The following is a 22414-nucleotide window of genomic DNA, read 5'->3' as shown; positions in this document are numbered from 1 at the left end:
CGTTGACAGTTGACTTTTGACCAAGGGTCAAACTTGAGGGTTTTGGGTTATTAATCAAGATTTTATCTGGTTCTGGTATTACTGGATTCGTGAGTGCGAGCAGTGCAGAAAAGGGATCGTGTCGTAGTGTCTCAAGGTTCTTCAATTCAGGTGAGTCTTCTCCCGTGCTCGTGAGTCGAAGGCACCAATGTCGGCTCAGTAAATTATGTATGTAGGATGCTAGTTGTCTTTGTGACTCTCGCATGTTTGTATGAGCCTGTGTGCTAGAATATATGTATTTGTGATGATCAGCTGGGTCTAGCTGTTATTATTGTGTTATGTTGTTGAGACTGCTGATAGTCTCCAGGGTTGCTGATAACCCACCGGGCGTATTGTTAGCCCACTGGGACGGCTGATAGTCCCCAAGGTTGCTGATAACCGATAATTGTTTATTTGTGTTGTGTTGTGTGTGGTCTTTTGGGGAACTCACTAAGCTTTGTGCTTACGATTTGTGGTTTATATGTTTAAGGTTTTCTTATATTAAAGGAGGGGCACGGATCGATTGCATCACATCAATGGGGGACTTGTGTACTTGATAAATTTTAATGATACTCTAATAAATGTTTTAAGATCTTGTAGTTGTGAGTTAAATAAATACTTAAAGTTTTAATCGAAAATTTTGTAGTTGAAATTGGGGCGTTACACAGTGGCTGACCACTCACTCTTTCTGTACAAAAGGGAAAAAATACTCATTGCTACACTTATTTACGTTGGTGACGTTATCATTGTCGGTAATGACGAAATCAAAATACAAGAAGTCAAAGGGAAGCTTGATAAATAGTTTTGCATTAAAGATCTTAGTCCTATAAAGTTTTTTCTTGGTATCGAGGTTGCACGTACATAAAAAGTGAGGGTCCTGGGCCAACGTTAGTATACCCTAGATATACTATAAGATACAGGAATGCTGGGTTGTCGTCCAAGTTTGTTCCCCATGGAGAAAATTTTGAAACTGGACAAACGAAATGATGAAGCACGGGTAGATGAGAATCAATACAAAAGACTTGTTGGGAGACTCTTGTATTTACAAGCCACGAGAGCAGATATTACTTACGCTGTCAACATCTTGAGCCAATTTGTTGGATATCCTAGAGTTAGTCATCTTTAAGCTGCTAACCGTATACTTCGTTATCTTAAGGCGACACCTAGACAAGGCATTATGCTTACCAGAGATGGTGGTACCAATCTTACTGCCTACTGTGACTCTGATTGGATTGGATGCCCCATCACCAGGAGGTTAAGAACAGGTTACTTGTTACTTCTAAGGGGAGCTCCTATATCTTGGAAATCAAAAAAGCAATCATTGGTCTCTTGATCATCAACCAAAGCTGAGTATAGGGCTATGATATCCACTGTTAGCGAAATTCTATGGTTAAGATGGTTACTTAAGGAACTCGAGTTGCCAAGTAAAGGTCCAACTCAACTGTTTTGTGACAACCAAGTTGCACGACACATAGCAAATAATCCCATCTTCCATGAACGAACTAAACATGTTGAGATGGATTGTTTATTTGTCAAAGAACGGGTCAAGTCAAAAGAAATTGTTCCTATGCCAATTGACTCGAAATTACAGATAGCTGACATTTTTACCAAGCCTTTGGGAACACAAAGCTTTCATGTGCTACTTGACAAGTTAGGCATTATCAATCTCCATGCCCCAACTTGAGGGGGAGTATTGACCTTGATTTTCTCTATTTTCTCCATAGATATCATTTCCTATTTTGCCCCTTAATCACAGGTCAATCTTCTCCCTGTTTCCTTAGTTCTTTTGTTCCCTTCTGTTTATATATTTCCTTTTCTATGTACCCTAAACGTATGAATGAAAAATATTGTTTCGAGTGATCAATTTTGATATTTTGTGCATCGATTGAAGGAGTGAAAGAAACAATTTGGTATTCATATGGGTTTCCCGATTCAAAGATAATAAGAACATCAAGACTTGGGTGTGAGAATTTTATTGTCATATTGATCTTTATAAAGTTAAATTTTTCAAAGGCATGAGATCTTTTTTTATGTTTTCTGGGTGTTGGAATAAAAATGTGTTTTCTATCATAATATACTACTTTGATGTGTGTCTCAGGTAGAGGAATAGGAATACCTGACACCGATACGATGAGTGCCCAGAGTCATTAGCTTATTCACTTTTGGAAATAGTTTAACTATATTTATTATATTCACTTTTGGAAATAGTTTAACTATATTTATTTATGTTGAAGTAGACATCCTATGTTTTGGAATTTGTTTACTTTGTTTACAAATTGAAATGCTTCTACAATGTTGTTTTTAAAATTAAAGTACTTTGTTTTCTTAAGTACATTGTTATTCCGAATGATCAAACGTGATGGGTTTTAAAGTAGTAGCTACATAGTGTTTAAGAAGCTAGATACAAACTAGACAAATCCTTATAAACTGCGGGTTAACTTTTTATAACTCGAATGAGTTTCATATAGCACGACTTGAACGAGCTCAAACCGAATTCCAACTTAAATAACTCGATGAAAGCATGACTTATTAACATGTATGATAATAAACTATATGGATAACGACTTCTAAAGGCAACAAACTTTGTTTCGTGCATATATTTAGTCACTTAAGTTTTATTGTTCACGTGTTACCATTGACCTTGTTTATGGTGTTCCAAATATATCATTATTGACCGATTATTATAGGTATAACCGACCAAAATAAATTTTTCAGCGAAGACTGAATTTTACAGTCAAGATTTGTGTGTGTTTTTTTAATACCATTTTAGTTTCAATATCAAACACGTCAAAATCTACAAAAAATCTGAATAATTCATAAAAGTGTGTCCAATTCAAAACCCACAAAAAAATTTAGATTTATGTTTGATTTTCAAAAAATACGAACAAATAAAAAACCAAAAAAAAAGCATGTTTACTATACAATTCAAAAAACCGCAACAACTCAAAAAAATGTGTTCATGTTCAAAAAATTTGAACAACTCAAACAATCAATTTTCTTCATGTTCTTAGGTCTAAAGAACTAAAAAACAGAAAAATGTATGTGTGCTTGTGTGTGTCCTTAAGTTCTAACAACAAGAAATCGTACTTGATGCAAGATGAAGATCACCATATCTTTGTGTGTTCATCATATTCTCGAGTTTTGGAAATGAGTTCATCATGTTCTTGATAGAAACTCCTAAAATATGAGTCCTTGAAGCTCTTAAAACCTGCAAAAGACATGAACACATACATACATGAACAACACACACATTGTATGAAATCGAAATCTAAAATCTAAAAAACACACATATCAATTTTTTTGGAAGAAATCCATCTTTGGGTCAAGTTTTTTAGGGCAAATCAATCTTTAGGGATGAACACATATACATACACAAGGTGAACAACGGTCTGGGTTTATTTTAGGGAAAATTAATTTTGTTTTTGGGTTGATTTTAGGACAAATCTATTTTGATTTTATTTCTGAGCACGAACACAAACATACGATTTTGATTTTGTTTGTGTTCTTAAACAAGATGCATGTCGGAAAATTCATGTTCAGCCGGCTAAATCTACAATAGTTGTTCATAATGGTGTTTTTTAAACAAAATAAATAAGTTCATGACAAGATGTGTAGAAAACTTGAATGATTATATATATATATATATATATATATATATATATATACACGGGGTAAAGTTCATAATATTACAATTAATTAACCTTAAAATAAGGGTTTATGCCATAAAAGTCATTATTTATACGACATTATTATGTTTTAACACCGACTTTTTTTGTTCTTTATATGTTATTATATTTTGGATAACTTTTCATTTTTTGGTCCTTGGCCAGTTACCAACAAGTTATAATGTCGTGTCGATTTAGGTAACATAGAAATTTTTTCTCAGTTTGCATTAGCTCAAACAATTATATCTTAGTTTGCTTTTTGTCCCACCATTTATTTGTTCCCCATTTGTCATTTTTACTCCTTGGCCGGTCATCAATATGTATTTTAAAACGTAATAGCTTAAAATAAATAAGGAAGAGGTGTTGAAGGAAAGAGTCGGAATCGCAACTCCTCCTTGATGGGTGTGGCATGTTAGCTAGTAAGCCAAAGATTTTTTTTATATTACCAATGTTTGTTGTATTTAATGTACACATGTATTTTTAAATGAAGACTAAACACTTTCTGTAAATCTTGAACCTGAGGCTTCTAATAAACAATAGGCTATTTATAATGACATTTTTTTGAGAAACCCAAAAAATGAGATAAGCGTATGTCTAATTTTAACGGTTAGATGAAAAAAATAACATTGTACTTTTTTTCTTATTATAGTTTTGTATTTTCATATTTTCTTATTACAAGACGTACTCTCAAATTAAAGTTTATTAGGGGATTGTACTTTGATAAATATACTTAGGACTATTGTCATTATAGCCCAACCAACAATCATTTCTAGCTTAAAAGATTCATCATGTTATTTTTGTTGCATCGTTGGGGCATAAACTTGTGTTTAACGTGTTAAATAGGGAAAAGACCACATTTGAAGCTGGTTTTACCGGTTATAATAAACTTATTTGTTTTTTTATATTTCTTTTAAGAACTAAATTTTAAAAGAATAATCCATGTGGCTTTTTATATTTCTTTTAAGAATTAAATTTTAAAAGAATAATGCATGGTGTGTGCTTCCAATTCTTTCCTTCTCCTCGTACCTTTGACCTTCTTGTTTATTTGACTTGCATCCATAAACACAAATTGATTTTGAAATTGTAACATCCGTTTTCCAAAATGGATTAGCTAAAGACTTAATGGGATCAAAGATAAGGTTTTGGGAGAAAAACCATGTGCCACAACGTGGGGCATGGGTGACGAGGACGTGGCATGACTTTTATGAAACGTGCATTTATGGTGAGTGACACGACGTGACAAAAGGTTGCCACGACGTAGTGGCTGTTGCAGCCCAAGCCCGTGATTTTTAGGATTTCTTCCGTATTTAAAGTCTCTAACTCAAAGTTTAAGGCATCCTCTTCATCCCCCAACCTTCCAAAATGAAACCCTAGCCTCCTTTGAGTGATTCTTGTTATATTCTTGGTGTTCTTGAGGTTTGAAGACTTGGTTTGTATTTTGGGAAGAAGAAGAAGGTGTGCTTGTTAGTTGGAAGAGTGTAACACTTCAAATCTTGCATCTCGTGCATCTTGTGGAGCTTGGGAAGGTATAAAGCTTCCACCTTTTTGGTTCTTCCTCCATAAATCTAAGTTTTGTTGTATGTTTTGGCTCATATTCGGGTTTGGACTGGCTAGATAAGATAAAGTTTGCAACTTTATAGCTCACCTTGGTCCCTTGAGACTAATATCTTCTGGATCAAGAAGTTGGGTGAGATTTGTAAGCTTTGCATGAGTTTTAGGGCATTCCTTACCATTTGACCTAGTTTGGGATGAAGGACATACCTGGGGCATACATGTCCATAAAGTTCAGATTTTTATGAACATTTGGAGTCCGTAGAAACTTTCTGGAAAGTTGGAAAGAAGGAATTAACAGATTAAGGGCTTAATGTGACATCCCCCCTTTTTTAGAACCAATTAAAACATTTCCTTTACGCTTTATAAAATTTGGATGCCGAAATTCCCAAGTAAACAAAACATTTTTGAGATAACAAAAGTTATTTCATTTTATTAAAAACCTCGAGGATGTCATCGTTCATATCCAAACATACATTACATCTTAAATATTAAAAGGTCCTGAAACTACTTATTACAGGCATATCTCTTTATTCCACTCAACATCCTAACTAGATTTCGACATCCTTACATCTGCTACCTGTGATGCATAAAATGAGTAGGTTAGGTTTGGGAAAACCTGGTGAGACGCATAGGGTTTTCAAGCCCATAATAATTTAAGGATAATAATTAATATCATTTCTGCAAACAACGTTATCGGATAATCCATAAAATTTAACCTAAGACCAACTACCCAACCAAACTGATCCTCACAGATCCTAAAACAACGGTTATCTGGAGGAATCACCCAACCCGATGAATCGTTTGAGAAATTGTTTGGCTACACAACTAGGGGAGTCCATGGCCAACGTAAATCATATAAAGACAACCAATATTCAGAGATTTGATAAAAATGGCATCCCATTTTATCTACGTCCATGGGTTATAAGTCCATGCTAGCAACGTAATTTACTAGACCGCCTAAAATAGTCAAGTGTTGTCATCTAATTTGGTCGATGACCTAGACATACTTGCCAGTTGTCTGATCTGGACTCACCATTTCTGGTCATCCAAGAAAGAGGAGAAACACTCTGCTCTGATCTCACACACTCTACCCCAATCATGAGACCTAATCGATATCCAACCTAATTTCAACTAAGAATTCTTTAAAAGTCTTATTCTTATCCTAAGCCAAGACTTATATTTAAAGGTTGAGTGAAGATTGGATTAGCAGGCTGATTGATTAAAGAGAAGACATGCAATAGTGTTCAAGACCGTTAGGTCTTTACGTTGTAACATATGTTGTGTATCGATTATGACATCTTTAGAGTTTTATTATTTTTGAGATAATCATGTGTACTTAAAATGTTTTAAATGTACTGAGATTTTTTGCAAATAAAGATATTATGAATTTTAAAGCATAAAGAAAGTTTTTTTTTTCGGTTCTGAAAATTAGGGATGTCACATATACAAAAATGTGCAATCCTAAGTTTCAAATCAGAAATCTTTAGTTTAACTTTTTATATTGCTTGATTTTGTTAGGAATTTAGGGGGAAATGGGGAATGCTCGAGTTCCACTGTTAATTTGAACCTTCATAGTACGTCGTCGATTTCCATAAGCATGCCACCATCTCTAAGGAACACCCACCTATAAAACACCAAAGGAGTTGCATTCAATCTTGACGTTGAGCTTGTGAGAAATATTAAAGCACCGACCATCACCAATTACACCACCGGATTCCATTCTCAACCCATACCACTAGCATCGTAAGTGAAATAGAGGCAAGCACAACTCTCTTGGTACCAACAATGGAATTTTTTTCAAAAGAAGACAAGAAATTGGGGATTTTGGAGAAAACAAAACTTTGCGTTCTTAAATATGTGTGTTCTTGAAACGAACCCATGCAAATGAAATTGAAAATCTATACTTCGAAGTTATGTGTTTCTATTCTCAAAAATCTTTGTGTTTTATGAAGTTTTGTGTTCTCGAAAAATATGTGTGTCAGAAACGAATCAGTTAGAACTGGAGCCATCATTTCTGTAATAGACTTCCCCCCTCCCCCCCCCCCTGTTCAAAATCGAACTAGATGATTGAAAATCATATTTGTTCTTAGTCATCTTTATGTTGCTTCGTCTTCATCTTTGTGGATAGAGTTGCAAGTCATGAAGGGTTGTTGATCGAAGAGTCACCTACAAATATGTGGGGTATGAAAATGATTTTTTTGTAGGTTCAAAATTAAAGATCTTTTAATACCATGTATGACAAAGTTCTTATAAGACATCAAATGATTTCTAAATTTCTTCTTCAACATGTAGATCTTTGAATTTGATTTTGTTATTCGATTTGCAGATGTTTGAATACCATGTATGTTCTGTTCTTCTTCTACCTACCTGAACATCTGGAAAGCAAAAAGGAGGAGAAATATATCTTGGTTTAATTTTGATTTTTGATTTGTTTTCAAATTATAATTTTAAAAGTAATTTCACTTACATCTTAATGTCATATGTACCAACTATGATGACTAATATGCCCATTAAGATGAGAGAATCGACAACCCCTTCATATTTCAAATAATTGATGTTTTTAGTACCAATTTATATAGGTTATGCACCTAGAGTACTAAAAAAACATAAATGTTAATTTATAAAAAAAAAATTGATAATCGGTTATGTTACAGTGACATTAACCGAATATATTTATTATAACAATATGTAACATGTTGATTCGAAATTTTGATTATGATTCATGACACAACTTAATCTATATACTAATAAATAAAGATTCGTTGTGCCACATGTTGTTGTCTCATTTAATTGTCCACATGTCATTTTGTTATAATTTTAAGATATTTATTTTTCACTTGTTATTACTTCATTTTTCATTTTCTAATATATCATTAATTTAGTTTCTATAAATTAAACGTATCATAATGTCTATACTAATTTCAAATTTCAATTTTTAAATTTAAATTTAAATTTAAATTTTTAAATTTAAATTTCAAATAAATTTACAATTTAAACCTTTGTATTTAACATATTGTTATAATTAACTTGTTTAGTACACGTGTCTGACAACTAAACATATAATTTTAATTTATTTATTTTCGCATGTTTTTTTTTTACTTTCTCATAATTTTCACTTATTTCAAATTTCAAATTCAAATAAAATTCATGTTTAATATTTTGTATTTAAAATTTTGTTTTAATCAACCCGTATATTACACAAATCTAACAACTAATAGGTTTTTATGTCATAACAAAAAGAGTCATTTGGCTCACCGACAAACACGCACACGCCGTGTCCTTCAAAAAGAAGTCGCGAATAGCACATCTTTCTTTTCCATTTTAAGCAATTATGTTTGAACATACCAACAGATAAGTGGCTAATGACTAAAAATGAAAAAAAAAATCCAAATAAATAGTAGCAAATTGGAAACAAAAAAATGTCGTGGCAAAACAGAAATTGAGACGTAAATATTCGGCTAAATACAAAACGACAAATATATATATATATATATATATATATATATATATATATATATATATATATATATATATATATATATATATATATATATATATATCAGTCAAACTAACTCGTCATCAAAAACTGTCGGTGACCGGCCAAGACCCAAAATAAAATGTTTTTAAAATATAACTAGAAAGGTTTCCCCCGCGTTGCGGGGGTCGGAAGGTATTGGTTTGAGAAGTATGTTGCTTATCTCTTCAATTCGTCTATTTAACATTGTTGTTTCGTAACACTGATAAGCAGTGCATCGGAATCAAACCTGATACCCGATTTAATTTTTACCTACAATTTATTTAAAAAACCTCAAACAATGCTAAAATTAGTTTAAATATAAAATGCAAGAAAGAGAAAATAGTTAAATTGATTTTGTTTATCATAACAACTTATCAAAAAAGAAAACAAATGGTAAAATACGCAAATAGCTTCAAACATTTTTTATAAGCAAGGATCTAGTTGCTTTTAGTTTTTCTGGAGTTTATCCATTGGAAGTGCTTTTCCTCTTTCATAATTATGTCGGAAACAATTCAACCCAAACCGATAAATTAAGAAGAAGCACAAAAAAACTTAAAGAGAAAAGGCCAACACACACAAATAGTTAGGCATGCCTATAACTTCTATTTCAAAGAAACAGAATGTGCTATTTGTGTATGTATCGATTAGGCTGCCATGTTCAGGCGACGTATCAATGTGCATTTTTTCTTCACCAAGAGTGCACTTCACAATGAAGAATTACTATCATCGAATCCACTGGTCACGGGGATTTCGGGTAATTTGATGGACCTATTGGACAATCAATAAAACAGGTTGTGAAAAAAAAAACCCTTAATACACAGATATACAAAAGTTTATTGCTATTTTGGAGTCAACATTTTAAAATCAACCTGTTTGTCCGTATGATCTGTCAATGACAAAATCTATTCCTTGGATGAAAAAGAAGCCAACAGGAGTTTCATTATCGAAGGAAGCAAAACTATAAAATATTTTATATTTTAATAGAAAAAGTAAGTGTGTTCATAATTTGTTGTTCAAACCTTATGGCCTATTAGGAGAAGGTTTTAAGATATTTTCCAGTGTAAGAATCTTTCCTTCAGCTAGAAACTCCGAGACCTGCGATGGATAATATGGTGATTTAACAATTTGTGTATGATATTAACTTTCTCACACTTTCTAATAGTTACCTTGAGAAGCTTTCGCAATGTTGGAATCTTAATGAACTCCTATCTGTAATGTCTCATTAGGTTGTGTAACATTTGTAAATCTGTAAATTCAATAAATAAAAACAAAACAAAATAATAAGGATTGTAATCGTTAATAAGGATCACATAACCATCTGTATTTAAAAAAACATTACGATTCTTGTTAAGGAATTAGGTATTCTTGTTTGTTCATGACTCCTTTCAGAAGTGCATCCAAAATCATAGAAAGGTTTCGATTACTAAACAATTATATTAAGATAAAGTTGGTATTTTTTTCTAAATATGTTACAACACAATAAAAATGTAGAAAATAACCTTTGAATTCCTTCACCATTGCCATTATCAGCAGTTAGATATAAAAGCTTCAAATAGCTTTTCGAAGCATCCTTCAAGATTAAACATAAAAAAAATAAAATCAAAAGCAAATCAGTTGTAAAGACATGTCAAAATACATATAAGAACATTCAACATTTATTAACTTTGAAGTTATAAATTTTAACCCTTATCAATGATATACAATCATCTTAATCAGGTTTTACGTATTCTTCCTTGATGTGACATTCATAAGAAATTCTTCCTCCTCCACAGATCAGAGAGACAAAATGCTTAATGGAATTGGCACTGTAGCATGTAAACAGGATTTATTAAAAAAATAAAAGTTGTTAAAAGAGAAGCAGCCACATACCCATATTCGTCGGATGCATACTCCATGGATTTGTTTAATTTCTTTAATAATGCAATTTCCACGTCCCTTGAAGCCTGACTTGATCAAGAAATCATTCAAATTTCTTTTTCACATTTTTCAATTTTCTTGCTCATCCACGTAACCAATTCAAGGCCAACATGGGTTATCAAGTTTACCATATTTTTAGATTATGAAAATTTGTCAAAACTCACTGAATATCAAATAACTTCCATTTTTCTACGGTTGAACTTAGGACCAAATACTATTAATTGGACCATTTTATCCTTCTGTTAAAAATGGATTTATGCATCAAACAAACTCTGCAATGAAAATAACTAACTAAAATAACTTGCCTACTGTTGCAACTTGGAAATAAAGATCAATGTTTCCCTTTATATGAATTTTTTATGAATATTTGTTATTTATTTCATAATTTTATAAAATTACCTAAAAACACCAGCTAGAATCAATCCAATGAAATGAGCCCATTATTTCACAAATGACTCATTCCATTTTGTAAAGAGAATTTTTCATTCCAACAGAATATTAAACCGTTGTTATACTTCACTGGAATAAATATGACAACCTGCAGGTAAATTTTGATTTGGAATGTAGATGAAAATATTAAAAAATTCATTTTTTCATTTAGTTATCAAAATCGCCAGGCTACTTAAGTCGTCAAGCACCACCAGATGAACATATCAAAAATCTCATTTTTCAATAGAAAAACAGTTTTTGCAGTAATATTAAAGCAGATGGGAACTGCATAATCTGATATTAGTTTCACTTCGGCATTTCCACAAACATTTTGCATGCATTAGAAACAAATAAGAATAAAGAAGCAAAGAAATTGAGAAATACCTTGTAACAGAATCCAAACAGGCCAAATCAAAACCAGAAAACTGGTTTTTGCTGGGATTGGTGTTGTCATTACTTTTGATTCAGAAAAAAAATAGCGTCAACCCAAAAGTTTGAAAGACCATCTACAATAAACAACGAAATAAACTTAAGAAATTACAGAAAACTAAAGACTTTAAGTTACAGACTTTGTGGCTTGTCGGCTTTCTCTTGAAAAGCCCTAAATCCTACTCTCTTTTAAGAAAACAAACTGAAAGTGCTTGTTTGGTGGTGAAGAACATATCATGTTTGCTTCTCTGTCTCCATCTCCTATAAATGATGAAAGGGTAAAACCGGAGCCAATAAGCTTTCTATAACAAAAGTGGTAGATAAGGTAGATAAGATACCAGCTGTCTTTCTAATGAGAAAGTAAGTAAAAGGAAACGAAATGAGACTTGTGTGTTCGTCAAGGAGCCAGAAGCAACCCCGAAGCTGATTTCGATTGTTGGTGGTGACGACAATGATTTCGATTGGCGGGGACGATCTATGGTAGAAAAGTACGCTTTAGAACACTTCCTCAAGCCACATCTCCGTCGGCGGTGGTAGACCCCTCCGGCACCAGTGATGGCATGGGTGATGGTCGTCGATGTTGGTGGCGAGAATTGAGTAAACACATATAAATAAGCATCAAATATCAACAATTTAGCAAGTTTAATAATAGAAAAATGAACGTAATCGAACGTTACTACCATCAGCATATAGAAATTCGATTGTAGAGAGCCATGAACTACGTTGAGAATGGTCATCCTCCGCTGGATCTCCAACCACTTTTCTTATATACTCCTATATGGCCAATGAAACCATGATATAAAAGACTGTGACGCAGACAATGACTATGATTTCTGCAGGCGATGACTACTGCCGTAGATTGTGGTGACGTTCGAATACAAAGATTAAGAAAAATTAACACATACATGCACACCGGTTAGGTTTGGACAATCAAAGGCGGTGAAGAAGGAGAAGCCGAGGAGGCGTCGGTGGGCCGACGATGGAAATCCAGGCATGTTGGTGGCAGAGAAGGCAAAGCAGGGGTGCGACGGTGTTGAACGACGCCGTCTAGGGCAGTGGACGATTAGGAGGAATCGCCAACAGATGTGGGTCAACCATCACTGTAAGCGACAACCACCGATGGATGAAGATGGTGAGGGTTTACTTCGGGCAAGAAGAACAATTAAAGGGAAAACAGAGATAATAGTACGGAGGCCAGTAGATGATGACGGTGGAGGAGCTTTCCAGAGAAACTGATAACCATTGTGATGAATGAATAAAGAATGGTTAGGAAACCGAAGGAAGACACGGGTGGGGGAAAAGCTATCTAAATTGAGGCGGTGGAAGCAGTTGTGTAAGCATCCCATTGGATAGCAAAGGGGGTGGAACGTTGTAGTTATAGTAGAAGTCAATGAAACTCATTGATCAGTGAAATATGAAAACTCTATTAAAAGAAGGGCAACAATGGAAAATATGTAAAGGTTTTGGATCAAATTTGGCAATGCTTGAAGAAGGGCAACAATGGAAAATATGTAAAGGTTGTGGATTAAATTTGGCCAAACTCAAGCAAGTTCACTGTTGCTAACTTAGGACATTTTTATATATATATATATATATATATATATATATATATATATATATATATATATATATTAATTACATATAAAAAAAAGTTTTAATTAAAACGGTACAAAATATTAATTACATATAAAAAAAAAGTTTTAATTAAAACGGTACAAAATAATAGGTTTTGTAGCATTAACCCACAATATAATACAAAACGTAATTTATTGTTTAGTCGCAGAGATAACGATAAAATAGATATCGTGGAAATGAAATGGTCTTCTAAATGTTTACCCAGCCCTGGATCTCAGATAACAACACGAATAAGGGAAAGGGGGAAGTTTGTCGGAAAGGGTTCACGAAACTCATTTGCAAAATCTACTCTGGAAAATTGGAAAATAAATTCCTTGAAGTCAGTTTCTTATTTTTCGTTTATGGGAAAACCGGTTCCATCTTCATCAAGGTTTCAAGATTTCGCCAGGATTATAACATCCGATAGGATCCAACAACAATCCAAACGAGGCCCTAAACTTGTTTCTAACAAGTCCCGGGTTGTGCCTCCTCCGGAACCCGCCAAACCGAAGGGGATTCGGATTGTTCAATCGGAGAGGCAACAACAGAGAATAAAGATAATGGAGGAGAATTCGTCGATGAACCGCCGAATTCCGCTGGGGGAGGTAGTCTTGGAGTGCTCAAGACGGTGGTTCCAGGACGCCCTTAAGGAAGCAAAAGCCGGTGACACCGGCATGCAGGTGTTGGTGGGTCAGATGTATTGCAGCGGTTACGGTGTGGTTAAAAATGCACAGAAGGTGTTCGACCATTTTCCTCACTAATTCTATACTTCACTTTTTTCATAAATGGAATTTATTTTGCCAAGCCCTTTTTCCCCCAAACTAGAATCTCATCTAACACAACACCATTAAAGAGAGTAACCTAACTATCATCTCTTTATTTCTAAAATCTTTATGAATCCCATTGATCAAGACTGCATTTTATTAAAAAAAATCTCAGTGTTTGATACATTATCTTTTGAATGCCACTGTAACCTGTATACATTTCCATGAATCTTTATTAATCTTTGGAAAATAAATTAGTTTTGATGATTTGTATGTCAGGGACAAGCTTGGATTAGTAGGGCTTCCAGGAGTCGAAGCTCTGTATGGAAAGTTGGTGATAAACACCCAGGTGCTTATTGCTTAATGCTCATACTCATTTTTTTTCTATTTCTTGTTTATCTAAAGGCATCGAATGTACCTTTTTTGACTGATGCTATCAAATGTCAATACCCTTTATGTTAATGTTTTTGATAGGTTACAATGCTAGTGACTCGGATACCGATGAGGAGAAAGATGAAGGAAAACAACACTAAATGTGTTATGTTCATCAAATTGATCATAACAAAGTGAGTTGCATTCTTGTCCAATTCTATTGTTATTGATTTGTTTTTGTAATGTTGATGGTGTCTTCTGCAGTGAGTTATGGGGTCAACACGCTGGTCAACAAGTCTTGTCATGCCTTTTCTATTCCTTTTCCCCTTTTTCTATAGGGTTCAATGTATGAGTAAGAAAATGGTTCCAGAATGTAGTATTTTGGGCTTAGTAATTTGAGAAAATTGCAGATTTTGCAAGTGAGGTGATACTTAATAGCATGGTCAAAAGAACTTGTTCATATTTCATTCATTCTTCTCTTAATGGTCTTTGTGATTGGCATACTAGATTAACGGATATTACTAAGGTGAAAATTACCTTGTTTGTAACAGCAATTTCGTTTTGGTTCTTGCATTTGTGTTGCATAAGGTTATTTTTTGTATGAGTTTATTTCAGAAAAGTTTAAGAAGGGATTATGCATCCTGCTTTTTGAATAATTTAAGTCATGGTGTAGTACAAGATTTATATTCCTAGAATAATTTGAAAAATCTTTGCACTTTTCAAAATGATTTATATTAAAATGAGTATTGAATCTAAAAGTTCCAACTGAAAATGAAAAATAATGGAAGTTAATTTTTTTTCTTCTTCTTCAGAGCAACAAAGATAACCTACTCTTAAACTACTTATAATTTCACATATGTCCCAAACGAGACTTGAACCAGTAACGAAGACAATATCTGATACCATTAGGCTAGAAAGATGCAAGCTGATTGGACGAGAAAGTGTATTGGTGTGGTATTGAATGAGAATTAAATGCATGGTAAGTTAAGTTCGAATTCTATAGAATCAAATGGATTTTATCTAGAACAATGACTTTATCCTATGGGATTAAGTATTTGAGAATGATTGTTCTTTTTAATCATTAAGGAAAGCCCACGAATTCTGTAATTTGTGCCCATCTAACACCTTTAACACACATCACGAGGTAACTTTACCAAAGTTGCTTCTTTAGTTCCCACCGAATCCAATTCCAACCTCAAATCTTCAGATTTCTAAATCCAGAAGACCCTTCAACCAAATCAAATGGGAAACGTGAGTAATCATTTTTCATTTACATGATTTCATCATAAATGTATGATGGCTGTTGCTAATGTTTCATGAATCAGGTAGTACAATTGAAGGTAGGTTTACACTGTGAAGATTGCATCAAGATGATCTTAAAAGCCATCAAGAAGATCGAAGGTAAAACAATTAACATAATCAATTATCATCATTGTTGCTTCTGTGTGAGATGGATTCATAGAGATTAATGTTCTGATTGAGCAGATATCGAGACATATGATGTTGATACAGGACTGAACAAGGTGACTGTTACAGGAAACGTGACAAGCCAACAAGTCATCAAAGCTCTACACAAGATCGGGAAACAGGCTACTAACTGGGAACATGCTTCAACCACAAGCCACTAGATCCATCTTCTCTATTGAGCTCATCGTTGAAGGTTTTGATTGATTTTCAAACTTCATATATAATCTTGTATCATCTACTTCTGTTTAATCTATTATATTATAGATGCAACAGTCGATCATACCATGTTTTGACAATGATAAAATCTAGAGGATTATACCATGTTGTCACATAACAAAAGATGACAAAGGGTGAGATGCTGAAATTAAAATGAAGTTAATACTAAATAATATGATATATGTTCCAATTATCGAATGCTACAATGGTCATCAAACCCTCCCTTATGGATTTGATGACCATTTATCTTTTCTGTAAAGACCGACCTCCAACATATAAAGAAGGCAGACATAGACAGCTAACTTTCAAAATCGTGTTTTGAAATTATTATGAGTTTCAAAAATGTTATTCGAGTTCGAAACTCATTTCTGAGTCATATATATAAAAATAAATAATTTGGCAAAACTTTAAAGTGATGAATATAGAGCGATAAAATTTTATGATACTTTTTGAATAATATAGTATATTATGGAATATATGATTTTTCTTCGTTTTCATTTTGAAATTTAATATGATAGGAATCATGTAGAAAAATTATTTCACAATTTGAAACAACATATATTACATAATGTTCAATTTATAACATATTCACACCTATCAAATGAGAGTTGATTCGTACACAACAACTTTTGACCGCACACAACAATTTTTCATAAATAGACAAATTTAACCTTATTTTTATTTTTACATTTTACTCCCTCTCTTTCTAGAATCTTTTCGTCAATTATACACTTTTACCCCTCCCATTATATAAATATATTTATACCTCCCATATATAATTCTTTTTTATGCAAAACCTTAAATTTATCGTTTCCTCTAATTTTTCCACTGCGTCCTATTTCCTATATACATATTTTTGCCTACCACAAAATACATATTGATAATAACTTAAAAATTAAAGACTTAGCTATATAAACAAACTTTTTCCAAATAAATGTTATAAAACAACCGTTCAATCAAATAATCATCCACATAAAAAAACTATTATGACGGATTTGAAAAGACCGTTCGAGTAAAATAACCATCCAAATCAAAAATAAAAAGTATTATGACGGACTTAAAAAGGACCGTCTAAATCAAACGTATCTAATGGATATACGTTTAAATCAAATAAGTTGTTTCTATTGTCCATCTCGTTGCGTTTTTGTGTTGACTCCACCAACTCAAATCTTGAACTGGTCCGCAAGTTTAGTAATAACCGAAAGTGCATGTTCTTTCTTGTTTAAACTTTATATTTATATTCTTGATTAACACTGAATTTTAGTGTTACCGAAAATAAGACATCAAGACAAATAGTAGGTTATTTGATGAAATTAGGGTATATATAAGCATTGATGCATAATAATAATAATAATAGAAGTGACGGCAGTGCAGTGATGCAAACAATTGATTTTTTTCAATCGCGAACAACAAATGGTTGGTTTGATCTTTTTCAATCGCAGATCACAAAATAGAACTGAATTGATAATCATAATAGCAGCGACGACAGTGGTGTAAACAAGAATTGAATATAAAATCATAATATCATAAATGAATATAAAACCATAAATCAAAGAAATAGAATCGTAATATAAAATCACAAACTAGTAATTGTGGAGCAAGCCGCCAACAGAGGTGGAGCAGTTGACGGCGACAATGGATGAGGCCGCGATGGGGTGAAGCAAACTGGAGATGGAAGGTAAACAATGATCAATAGCGGGAAGCGAATACTAGTTTCCTTGTTTCTGTGATTGAATATTTGGAAGGGTTTTAGACTAAAGGGGTAGATTGTAAAGTTTGTTAAAATAGAGAAAAGGGTAAAATTGTCGTTCTACAAAAAAATATTGTATATGGCAAAAAATTGTTGTGTACTGATCAGCTCCCCTATCAAATGGGACCATATTGTTTGTGATTATCCCAAAAATATAAGAGCCGAAGGTTAAGGCTTGACACTAAATAAAAGATCAGGGGTACAGTAGTAACTGAAAAAACCGCAACAGTTCTTATTAGGTCTTAACGACATTCTCTATCGGAGGTGAAACCCCTAATCCCGCCGATTAGCTCCCCCTCCTCTGCGCCAAACGACCGCCGTGACACGATGGCAGCACCGCCATCATCCATCTCAATCTCCACCACCACTACCCAACCAAACACAGTCTCCACCTCCGCTCTCCGCTCTTTCTTCTCCCGCTTGTCCTCCTCCCTCCGTCAATCCTTCTCCCAACGCCGCCCATGGTACGAACTCATCGATCGCTCCACACTCTCTCGTCCGGAATCCTTCTCGGAAGCCACCTCACGCATCCGCAAAAACTTCTCTTACTTCCGTGTCAACTATACTGCCCTTCTCGCTTTTGTAATCGCCCTTTCTCTCCTCACCCATCCCTTCTCTCTCCTCGTCCTCTTCTGCCTCCTCGCCGCCTGGATATTCTTCTACCTTTTCCGCCCCTCGGATAACCCACTCGTCCTCTTCGGACGCACCTTCTCCGACCGTGAAACCCTAGTGCTCTTGGTCCTTTTCTCGATTATTGTTGTCTTCTTAACGAACGTAGGGTCGCTGATGATCTCTGCCCTTCTGATCGGATTAGCAATTTTATGTGTCCATGGAGCATTTAAGGCGCCAGAAGACCTCTTCCTGGATGATCAAGAACCGCCTAATGCCGGATTCCTTTCTTTCCTCGGCGGAGCTGCTTCATCTGCTGCCGTTGCCGCTGCTCCCGCCGTCGCACGCGTTTGATAATAGAGTTTTGTTGCCCAGGTTTTAAGAATACCTAATTTTGAGTTTAATTGTTCTATTCACTGGTTAGACAGGCTATTGAGTGCCTCTGATTAGATTAATTTTCAGAATTCTTTTAGGGTCTTTTTACCCACATTGAATGATTGATCTTCAAGATTAAATTCAATTTCAACTTGCAATCTTCAATTTCTATATTTTCATATTTTGCTTGAATGGAACCTATTTTCATTTTGATTATGCTGAAAAAACATGTGTTCTCTTGCAATTCTTGTTACTCAATCAATTCGACTCTTTTTCTGTCTTATTGGGGTTGTTAAAAATTTGATGTCGAACTTGAAAGTTAATTTTTTTTGGTAGATTAAAAACATTAATAAGTATCATGTGATTTAACTTTTAAAGATTTTGATCGTAGGAAGGATGATTATGGCGTTTGTTGTATATTTTTAGGTTCCCTTCTTTAATCAATCATTTTTGCTACTCATAAACTTGATATTTAAAGATTGGGGAGTTTTAAATCCGCCTAAATGACAATGAAACCATATGCTAATTGTGGTTTGTGAAGCTGATAGGACACACATCATGATTCTAAACAAAAGAGAAGTCTGAGTTCTTGTATATAAACACGGAAACATAAACCTATAGATTTTTATATTTATTTAGACCAATTGTTGTGTATAGAAAAAAAAATTCTATACGGATCAGCTCCTATTTATTTATTTATGTTCATATGTCAATAAATAGATAAAAATGCACATAAACAGAAGTGTAGTAAGCAAATTATATATGGTAAATGTTTTTCAAAATACAGGGCCTTAAGCTTCTCGGCCTTAAGTTTTTTGCCTTTGACTGGAGTCTTCCGGCCCATGGGCATTTAAGGGCCATATTAATTATAGTATTTTGCACTATGAGTATGACCAAGATTTAATCGGGTTTTTTTGGACCGGATTGGGCTACACGTGATCATGCTTTGCATGGTTTTAGTGGACCGGGTCTGGCCCAGTCAGTCCGGGCTGCTTTTCTTTTTTTTTTTCTTTTTTTTTTTAATTGTTTTGTCCTCCATAATATACGTTTGTTGCATCTGGATTCCAAGGTTTGGAAATTGATCCTTTTCTTTTCAAAAGTTAAATAATTAAATGAATTTATTAAGATGTCATTTCTCTTATAACGATTATAGTCATTATACTTTAGAGGCAAATCGGGAAGTATACAATTACAAATAAATGAGTTATCTCGATTATTTGTGTTATGGATACGGAGCTCTATAAATATTTGATATTTTAATTACATTTTTAACTGTCGATTTGAAAAATAAAATTATGAGTATAACTTTACATAAGGCAAACTACAATAATAAAGCTATCAACAAATTAAAACATACGAGTTTTAGTGGTAATAATTTTTCACATTTGTTATTGTTGGCATATCTTTGATTTAATGGTCCAACATACTTTTGATAAAATTACGCACAGTTAAATGAATGACGGGCGATTTGAAAAACATTTATTTTATATTTCAAAATGAAGTTGGACCACTAAATTACAGATATCACTATCAATTATATTTACAATACTTTTTAATTTAACCATATCGTATTATTATCGCTTAGATTACATAAACGTGTTTTATTTTCAAACTAAAAACGGTTAAGTTTCTTATTTAAATTACAAATATATGCCGACCACAATGTGGATTAGGAAAATGTTGAAATACTTTTTTTTTTTTTTTTTTTTTGAACGGCTGTAGAACTCTGTTTTACATTAGTCACGTTTTGGGTTCATCCAATGCACCGGTGTAGTACAAATAAAAGAAATTAGTGGTATTAAAGTCACGTTTGTAACCTCAATCATTGAAATTTGAAAGGAGGCTTTTAAGCACTCAAGTTGGCACGAACACTACTACCGAGCTTGGTCGGAAACATGGATGGGGGCCAATAAGAGGCTGGTGGTGGGTATGTCAAAGTTGGTTACAGGTTTTTAATGCAAAGATTAATAACTAAAAACAGAATTTCAATTAAATTTCTAAGTTTGACATTTTCGTTTAGTTTTTATTAAGTAGAATGTTAATATATCTATATATTTTCCTATAAAACATCTAACATAACTTAAAAATAACTGAATGGAAGTCCTTTAATGATCATGGCATCCAATCACCTGCCTAAAAGGGTAATTTGAATAGATTTAGGGATGAAAATGGGTTAACTATTTCCACAAAAGTTTGTGAGTAAAAGAGGGTACCATTCTGTGATTTTGTGATTGACGTATGGGACAGGAAAACTTGTAAATGGTCAAAGATAAGCAATGAAGTGTAAGAAATGGCAGGTGAAAGTCATTGAATAGACTCGATCACAAAAATGGTTAAATTCTATCTTCCATTTTCAATATGTCGATTCCTTTTTTTTTTCTTTTTTTTTTTGAACATTTTCACAAGTATACACCGTTTTACTCCTACAAATCACATTTCGTCCCCTCAACTAAAACTTAAACTTTCAATTTATCGTTGGAACACATATATTCAGTCAATAATTCAAATCATAGAATAACCATGTTTTGCAAAATTTGACGCAATGACATCTACAACCCAATTCTATTTTTAAATTTAACTACATTCTTGTATTAAAAAATTGTATTAATCATCTCTAACTCAATTTCATTATCTCACAAAAATAAAATAAAATTTGTGTTGTGCATAATAGTACTTCAAATATGATGTAATATTATTTATTTGCATCAAACACTTTGTTAAAATTTCGTTTGACATATTTCACCTTCAACGATAAGTTTATATGTTTATATATCTAATTTATTTTGATATTAAATTTATATATTTTAAAATTTTACAACAGAATAATATATTTATTAAAACATAAACTTAAGAACCCCTCCCTCCCCCCCCCCCCCCCCACACACACACACACACATATATATATATATATATATATATATATATATATATATATATATATATATATATATATATATATATATTAAAATACTAATATTTTATTATTATTATTATATTACTATTAACCTAAAATTTTAATATGTGGAAATTGTAGTTTTTTAGTTCAACTTTTTATGTGTTATGAATATAATTTTTTTATTTAAAAGTATTTATTATAACATCACAATTAATTTGATTTATGTATATTGTAACACCTCAAATTTTAGACCAAAATTTTCAATTTTAAATTACCAAAATCAGGATTTCACAACCAAGTTATTAAATACATAATTATCCCAAAACAACCAGTATCATAATTATCAGAGTTCATAAACATGTCCCAGTAGTAAATCCCCCAGCGCGTGTGTGTACAATCAAACATCCGCCTTCTCGCGGGCTTGAGAAGTATTTGCCACATATAAATCAACAATTATAAACACAAAGTTTGGTGAGTTCCCCAAGATACCACATGCAACACAACATACAAAAACAATTATGGGTTATCAACAACCCTGAGGACTATCAACAGCCCCGATGAGCTAACATCATGCCTAGTAGGTTATCAGCAACCCTGGTTAGCTATGAGCAACCCAAGTCACATATAAATAGCATAACATAGTCATAACAGCTAGACTCAGCTGGTCATCATAAATACAACTATCCTACCATACAAGTATGAGCAAGTGAGGAGACTCACCTGATACTGACGACACGAAAACCTAGCACCCGAACTGCGGGATCTAGACTTCGCCTAATCAACAAAATAATTAACCCTAATTAATAATTAAGGTCAAAATCT

General features: G+C 33.3%; 3 protein-coding genes across 3 annotated transcripts; all 3 read left to right on the top strand.

Annotated features, from left to right (window-relative positions):
• The first annotated feature begins 13328 nt into the window (after positions 1–13328).
• Positions 13329–14833, top strand: LOC145134324 (uncharacterized). Its single transcript, XM_079069188.1, has 4 exons — positions 13329–13880; positions 14187–14256; positions 14382–14473; positions 14544–14833. The coding sequence occupies exons 1-3, from the start codon at positions 13341–13343 to the stop codon at positions 14438–14440; spliced, it is 669 nt and encodes a 222-aa protein (XP_078925314.1). The 5' UTR covers positions 13329–13340; the 3' UTR covers positions 14441–14473; positions 14544–14833.
• A 121-nt stretch (positions 14834–14954) lies between these two features.
• Positions 14955–16062, top strand: LOC145134325 (copper transport protein ATX1-like). Its single transcript, XM_079069189.1, has 3 exons — positions 14955–15530; positions 15605–15680; positions 15765–16062. The coding sequence occupies exons 1-3, from the start codon at positions 15522–15524 to the stop codon at positions 15905–15907; spliced, it is 228 nt and encodes a 75-aa protein (XP_078925315.1). The 5' UTR covers positions 14955–15521; the 3' UTR covers positions 15908–16062.
• Positions 16063–17894: 1832 nt separating this feature from the next.
• On the top strand, positions 17895–18867 carry LOC145132563 (PRA1 family protein B3-like). Its single transcript, XM_079067400.1, has one exon. The coding sequence runs from the start codon at positions 18040–18042 to the stop codon at positions 18673–18675; it is 636 nt and encodes a 211-aa protein (XP_078923526.1). The 5' UTR covers positions 17895–18039; the 3' UTR covers positions 18676–18867.
• Positions 18868–22414: the final 3547 nt, after the last annotated feature.

Source organism: Lactuca virosa, chromosome 8 (genome assembly GCF_052849685.1).
Source record: "Lactuca virosa cultivar CGN04683 chromosome 8, Lactuca_virosa_CGN04683_v6, whole genome shotgun sequence".
Lineage (NCBI taxonomy): Eukaryota > Viridiplantae > Streptophyta > Magnoliopsida > Asterales > Asteraceae > Lactuca > Lactuca virosa.
This window is presented reverse-complemented; position numbering and strand designations above follow the sequence as displayed.

Bases quoted from the DNA above. Each gene is read 5' to 3' on its own strand.
- LOC145134324 (XM_079069188.1), top strand. From the start codon at position 13,341: ATGAAATGGTCTTCTAAATGTTTACCCAGCCCTGGATCTCAGATAACA. The intron at 13,881-14,186 runs GTGTTCGACCAT...TTTGTATGTCAG, and splicing joins TGGTTAAAAATGCACAGAAG to GGACAAGCTTGGATTAGTAG. The intron at 14,257-14,381 runs GTGCTTATTGCT...TGTTTTTGATAG, and splicing joins AGTTGGTGATAAACACCCAG to GTTACAATGCTAGTGACTCG.
- LOC145134325 (XM_079069189.1), top strand. The intron at 15,681-15,764 runs GTAAAACAATTA...CTGATTGAGCAG, and splicing joins AGCCATCAAGAAGATCGAAG to ATATCGAGACATATGATGTT.
- LOC145132563 (XM_079067400.1), top strand. From the start codon at position 18,040: ATGGCAGCACCGCCATCATCCATCTCAATCTCCACCACCACTACCCAA.